The 7,251-nt window shown below is 42.9% G+C and overlaps 1 protein-coding gene across 1 annotated transcript; it reads left to right on the top strand.

Moving 5' to 3' along the window:
• The first annotated feature begins 355 nt into the window (after positions 1-355).
• LOC145363535 (putative G-protein coupled receptor 139) lies at positions 356-5,339 on the top strand. The gene is made up of 2 exons (XM_080218723.1): positions 356-515; positions 4,438-5,339. The coding sequence occupies exons 1-2, from the start codon at positions 356-358 to the stop codon at positions 5,337-5,339; spliced, it is 1,062 nt and encodes a 353-aa protein (XP_080074849.1).
• Positions 5,340-7,251: the final 1,912 nt, after the last annotated feature.

The following is a 7,251-nucleotide window of genomic DNA, read 5'->3' as shown; positions in this document are numbered from 1 at the left end:
TGAATAATGACTCCACATCTGATAACTGCTATTATCTCTGCCGGCACATAATTATTCCCGCCTACATTTACCAAAAAATTGTGACTTGGTGATAAGATTTCTCTAATCTGCTCTTCCATTGTTCTGAACATGAGCCAAAATAGCACTATATTTGTATGATAACAGACCTGTCCGTTTCCTCTGGAGTAGACCCTCGATTAAAACATGAGGAAAATTGTTGGATTCAAAAGGGTTAACAAAACATGTTTGTTCAGTGACTGCGAGTAACACCGGTCTCCATAGATCTCCGCTGATGCCACCAGAGGAGTTTTCCTCCTCTATTAATAGGGAAATATTTTCGATGTGTCATTCCACAATGTGGGTGACACCATCACCCCCAGCAGGAATAGAGATTGGCTGGTCCACAGAGATGCTGAAAATGGCAATGAGTCTTCTAATAGACAGACAAATAACAAATTTTCTCACTGAAGTTCAGGCGGTTTTGTACCCCACTCTGGCTGTTATTGGTGTTCCTGGTAAGTCTATGCATCCTGCTATTAATTAGACAAGATACGTTTTAACACTATTAATATCCTTGTCATTTACTATCTCCTTACTGCTATTCGTGTTTCTGGTGATTTTATCAATGCAACTGTTAAATCCAGAAATTGTCTATCACTTTATTACTGTTCCCGTCTGTTTTATGACTGTGGATTCACGCACTACTGCTATTTTGGCACTGATTTTGCTTTGGGTATGAGATCAATGAATGGCACATTCTCACTTTCTCCCTGTCTCCAACCCGTTTTATTCGTCTTTAGAGTAAAACATGCTTCTGTCTCAACAAAGTTGAGAATTTAATATTTGACATGTGGATAGATATGAATATTTTCCCGAATTGTAGATACCAATTCGAGGGATGAAATAACAAATGGTTGTTGAAGATACCTTGCTCAAATCGATGAAGTTACATTCTCAATCTTCAAGACGAAATCACGATTTTCATTTCGAAATACTTTAATAATCTTGATTTATCGCCACGATTAAAGTAATTATTTTTCTTTGGACTTTTTAATATCTACAACCTGATTGTTGATCGATTTCATTGAATTTCATGCTAGATGTCACAGTTGAAGGGATCGCTCAGTTATTTTAGCACAACGTTTCTAGTGTCTTCACCTGTAAATTCTTGTATCTTGTATGACTGTGGTTATGTGAATTGAAGAGAGCTTTGGTCTTCTCCCTGCGTCTCCATCTCAGAAAATGTATGACATTGTCGCAGAATGTTTTCAAAATTGCATTAATGGTCTCATTTGCATCAAGATAGCTCCTATGATTCTACTGTATCCATGCCATTGGCAAACTTAATCGGCTACAGATAGTGCGAGTACTTACTTTTGGGAAATATTTGTAATTATCTGACATTTAGTTACAAAATAATCATTGTTTTCTGGATTCTACTTTCAAAAGCTATCGAATTAAAAGCTGTCAGACAAAGGACAAATCCAGTAATTATTTAGAACCCTGTTCTACCATTACGTTTCTGCTCGTATACCTGGATTATAGATTTCCTTATTGTCTCCAATTTCATAGCAACAGTCTGCAAATCAGGGGAAACACGGGAGCCTGTTCCCGTCACGCTTTCGAACCTCTCGTTCATTGCAAGAGCTTGAACCCAGTTTCTGAGGTACAAATTCATCTTGACTGCAGGAGGGAAGAACAAGAACACAGATGATTTAACACACTCCAATACAGAATGGGTCGCATGGTAGCACAGTGGTTAGCACTGCTGCCTCGCACCGTCAGGACCCAGATTCGACTCCCGGCTTGGGTCACTGTCTGCGTGGAATTTGCACGTTCTCCCTGTGTGCGCATGGGTTTCTTCTAGATGCGCAGGTTTCTCCAACATTCTGAAAGACGTGCTGGTTAGGTGCATTGACTCGAACAGGTGCCGGACTGAGGTGACTAGGGGAATTTCATGGTACATTCATTGTATTGTTAACCTAAGTCTTACTTGTGACGAATAAATAAACTTCTAAAAAAATGATAGGAAACTGATCTTGAACAGGATTTCATAAGAAGATAAGAACATAAGAAATAGGAGCCGGAGTAGGCCAACTAGCCCTTCGAGCCTGCCCTGCCATTCAATAAGATCATGGCTGATCTGTCGTGGCTCAGTTCCACATTCCCGCCCTCTCCCCATAACCCTTAATCCCCTCTCTTATCAAAAACCCATCAACCCGCGTCTTAAAAATATTTAGCGAGGTAGCCTCCACCACTTCAACGGGCAGAGAATTCCAGAGATTCACCACCCTTTGACTGAAGAAGTTCCTCCTCAACTCCGTTCTAAACCGCCCCCCCCTTTATCTTGAGGCTGTGCCCCCTAGTCCTACTATCCTTTCTAAGTGGGAAGAGTCCCTCCACCTCTATCCTATCCTTCCCATTCATCATCTTATACGTCTCAATGAGATCTCCCCTCATTCTTCTAAACTCTAACGAGTACAAGCCTAATTTATTCAGCCTCTCCTCATAGCGCAACCCCCTCAACTCCGGCATCAGCCTAGTAAACCTCCGCTGCACTCCCTCCAAGGCCAAAATATCCTTGCGTAAGTACGGCGCCCAAAACTGCACACAGTACTCCAGCTGCGGCCTCACCAATGCCCTATACAGCCGCAGCAAGACCTCCCTACTTTTATATTCAATCCCGCTCGCGATGAAGGCCAGCATCCCATTCGCCTTCCTGACCACCTGCTGCACCTGCAAGCTGGGTTTTTGCGACAAGGACCCCGAGGTCCCTCTGCACCGTCGCCTGCTGCAGTTTTTCGCCACCTAAGTAATAATCCTTCCTACCATTATTCCTACCAAAGTGGACCACCTCGCACTTGCCAACATTAAATTCCATTTGCCATTTCCTGGCCCATTCGCCCAGCCTATCTAGATCCTTCTGTAGACTCTCACCACCCTCCGCACAATTTGCCTTTCCACCAATTTTGGTGTCATCAGCAAATTTCGACACCCTACACTCGGTTCCCTCCTCCAGATCATCTATATAAATGGTAAATAGCTGAGGCCCCAGCACCGACCCCTGGGGCACTCCACTAGTCACCATCCGCCAATCCGAATAGCACCCATTGACCACCACTCTCTGCCTCCTATTTGACAACCAGTCCTCTGTCCACGCTAACACCTTACCCCCAACTCCATGCCCCCTGACCTTCTGCAATAACCTCTTGTGAGGTACCTTCTCGAACGCCTTCTGAAAATCAAGAAAGACCACATCCACCCGCTCTCCTCTATCCACCGTCCTAGACACATCCTCATAGAACTCCAGTAAATTAACTGTGTCTGCTCTATCAAGCAGTTCCCCTCAAGATGCCTCGCTATTACCTCCTTGATGACGGATTCTAACATTTTACCTACAACAGACGTTAAACTAACAGGCCTATAATTCCCCGCCTTTTGCCTGGCACCCTTCTTAAACAACGGCGTAACATTAGCCGTTTTCCAATCTTCCGGCACTTCCCCGGAATCCAGCAACGTCTGGAAAATAACCACCAAGGCATCCACTATCACCTCCGCCATTTCTTTCAGGACCCTCGGATGCATTCCATCCGGTCCTGGGGACTTGTCCACAATCAGCCCCCTCCAGTCTGTCGAGCACCGCCTCTCTAGTATCGACTGTCATTCTCACAGCCTTAACAATAGGTCACTTATGAATGGAAGGAACCATGGCCTACTCCGTGGTAGTATCACTCAACGAATGGGGCAAGCTCAATAACTTGACTGAGTTTTGGTTCTTTCCCTCTCACAACCTCTTCTTTTTTCTGCAGAACAAGTTTCAATGTGCAACAACGTAGACGAGGACCCGATGGTGATTCTCCAAATAAATGATCTCAAACTGCAAACTTGGCTCACACTATGAGGCTACTCAAGCTCCCTGAACTCGGTGTACTTCCCCAAATGGGAAATCAGTTGATGTGATTACGTTTTTTTCAGGATTTGCTGCAGGAATAAAATTCTTTGCACTGCAAATGAAAGGCATCTTCAGCTCTGCAGTAAACTTTATCTGATGTCTGTTGAAATGTAGAACCACACGTGGTATTTTATCCCAAAAATTAACTCTTGTCTTCCAGTTGTTTGAGCAAATTTTGTGCCACATTGTCAGTGGAAGGAATACATTCATTCAAATATTCGTTTGAATGCATTAATGTATAGAATTGCACGATTTACAAATGTAGTAATGACTCAGTGATTCTGATAGTAATCCTTACAGTAGAACTTCAATAGCATTATGGGTATACTTACACCACTTCGAATGTGGCAGCTCCAGAACGTAGCTCACTGCCACCTTTGCAAGGGAAATGAGGAATGTGTTCCAATGTTGATTAAATCAACCACAGTCGTATCCAGTGAATGAATAAAAATGACTGATACATAATTTTTTTTCCTTCCACGCAGTTAACTTGCTGACGATCGTAATCCTGTGCCGGGGTAAATGTGGTCTCTCCAAATGTGTCACTTGCTATCTGGTGGCTATGGCAGCAGCAGATCTACTGGTCGTGATCATTGACCTGATATTGAGGCACATTCCTATTGTTTACAGGGAACAGTTTACTTTTCTGTATAATATCCATGTGTGCAATATTCACGCTGTCCTGCTTTATGCAGCAACAGACTGTTCGGTCTGGTTCACTGTCAGTTTCACTTTTGATAGATTTGTAGCAATTTGTTGGCAGAAGGTGAAAGATAAATATTGCAATGTGAAAATCGCACGTGCTGTCTTGGGGACGGTGACAGTGCTGAGTGGTTTAAAGAATATTTTCTGGTATTACATGCTATCACCAAGATATTGGCTTATCAATTACCCTTGGTTTTGTGAGGTGAGAAGCGGTATTATGGAATCTCAGGTCTGGACAACAATCGAATTCCTTCATAATATCTTTACTCCGTGTGTTCCATTTGTTCTGATTTTGCTGCTCAACAATTTAACCATCAGACATGTATTAGTGGCCAGCAGAGCCCGAAGGAGACTCAGAGGTAACAGCATTGGAGAGCCTACGAGTGACCCAGAGATGGAAAACCGAAGGAAATCCATCATTTTGCTATTTGTTATCTCAGCAAATTTCATATTATTTTGGACAACGTTTATGGTGTATTCTGTATGGTGGCGAATGTGGGCTTTGGGGCATGAATCTGTGTGGCTTCCTGAGTTTGTATTGGAAATGGGCTTCATGCTGCAGCTCGTGAGTTGTTGTACAAACACTTGTATTTATGCTGTAACCCAGGCTAAGTTTAGAGAGGAGTTCAGAAATGTGGTGACATATCCTATTACTGTGTTTATAAAATTCATTAAACGATGAAGGTATCATGTTTAAGTGTCTCCAGTGCCACAACTCAATTTGATTATGTCCAACTCACTCTCCCCTCAAGTGCCAGAGATGTAGGTTAATGTTAATTCAATAGAGACATGTAGCCAACTGGACAGCACGCCCACCAAATTTTGCACCATGTGCACTGTGACAGAAAACACAGGTTAATAAGAGTAAAATTTCAAAGACTATCCATTGTATTGCCATGGAAAGGACTAATAGCCATGAGTAAAACACTTTTCAAAGACTTTACTTTTATATGTAATAATGACATGAACCACATGCAAATATCTAGTTTTCCCCACGTACAATTTACTGAGGAGCAGAACCACTTGAGCACCCTTTATCAGTGCCAGGAACAATATTCAAGAAAATAGTGTTTTCCTGCATATACAGCTTCCTAAAAGAATTGTAGAGAAGCAATCTCTACCACAACACCATGCCTTAGGATTTGCCTTGTTTCATCATTGGTCATTTACCTCCAGGTTTGACTCGTTTCTTCATCCATTTCAGCACACGGTCCATCCAGATTCCAAAATGTCCTTCTGGGACGCTAACTAGCTTTCAGTAGTGCAGGCATATTTCAGGAATTATCAGCCCCGAAACAACTGCGCTTCCCGCCCTCCGCCCCCACCCCCATCCCCTCCCCCCAAGTCATCCGTACATTTCTCGTAACTTTCACACTGGACGGGTGTCAGCAGAACCAAGGACAGTCTCCAATTCGGATAATCACGAGAAAAGCAGCATGGAAACAAGATGACATCTCCGCGATTTACACATCACGATAGTAGCGCACACATTGGAGACTTTCATTACTCTGCCGTGCGATGGTACAGAATCACACCATCAGAAGTGCCCAATACAGAAACCTCACACTGAGCCAATTCAGGCACCCTCCAAATATTCTGGTAGATCAGCACCGCCCTGTTTCCAAGACACAAATGTACCCTCTCTAAAATTCAGATCCACAACCAATTATCTCAACTCAAATAAACAATTATTAAGTATTTCATCTAACCGGATGCTATTAAAATGAAGGAATGACTTCCCGCTGTTACGTTACACCCTCTGTGGGCAGGTTGTGGAGTACATGGAGTGTGTACATATTATTGAGAAATAATGAAGAGTTGTTTCATCAGAAAAACCGTGTTTTCTAATTTCGATATGAAATTCATTGCATAAATACTACTATTTAAAAATTATATCGGGAAGCTGAATCCAATATTTCATGCCATTGCGTCAGGGCAATGTTGCTTAATTCAGCAAACTGCGCATGGATTCCGTACAAACTCTTCCTTCAAATGGGGAATGGACAACGAGGTGAAACGGAAAAGAATGGAATGAGCGGAGGAAATTTAGATTGGAACAGAGAACAATGCAGAACATGAACACGTCTTTCAGTCCACCAAGCCCACACTGGCATATTAATTGGATCGCCCCCTATAAAATAATTGAAGAAGACATGATGGGTCGAAGGACCTCTTCTTGCTCTCTGCCATTTTCAACCATTGTCCAATCAGTCTGCCTGCCGCATTCCTAATTATAGCAGACAAGTTTTCAAAACAAACACTCAAAGTGCAACGGAATGACGGCACATTAGTGACAATTTATGAGATTCCCTTTAGGTTCATAGTAAACACTCATTTCTGTAGTGTAGTGGTCATTATAGAATTCCGACAGTGCAAATGGACGCCATTCGGCCCATTGAGCCTGCACTGACAGCAGTCCTACCCAGGCCCTATCCCCGTAACCCCACGTATTTAGCTGTTAAACCCCCTTAATGTGGACAATTTCCACATTAAGGGACAATTTGTCATGCCCGAACAACAGGACCTGCATACCTTTGAACTGTAAGGGGAAACCAGAGCACCCGGGGAAAACCCACGCAGACACGGGGAAAAGG

The sequence above is a fragment of the Carcharhinus amblyrhynchos genome, unplaced genomic scaffold (genome assembly GCF_965287045.1).
Source record: "Carcharhinus amblyrhynchos unplaced genomic scaffold, sCarAmb.v2.hapA scaffold_39, whole genome shotgun sequence".
Classification (NCBI taxonomy): Eukaryota; Metazoa; Chordata; class Chondrichthyes; order Carcharhiniformes; family Carcharhinidae; genus Carcharhinus; species Carcharhinus amblyrhynchos.
Note: the sequence above shows the minus strand (reverse complement) of the source record. Positions and strands in the feature narration are given on the sequence as shown.

Excerpts from the sequence above, each read along its gene's own strand:
- LOC145363535 (XM_080218723.1), top strand. The coding sequence starts at position 356 with ATGTGGGTGACACCATCACCCCCAGCAGGAATAGAGATTGGCTGGTCC. Across the intron at positions 516-4,437 it reads GGCTGTTATTGGTGTTCCTG|TTAACTTGCTGACGATCGTA; the intron begins GTAAGTCTATGC and ends CCTTCCACGCAG.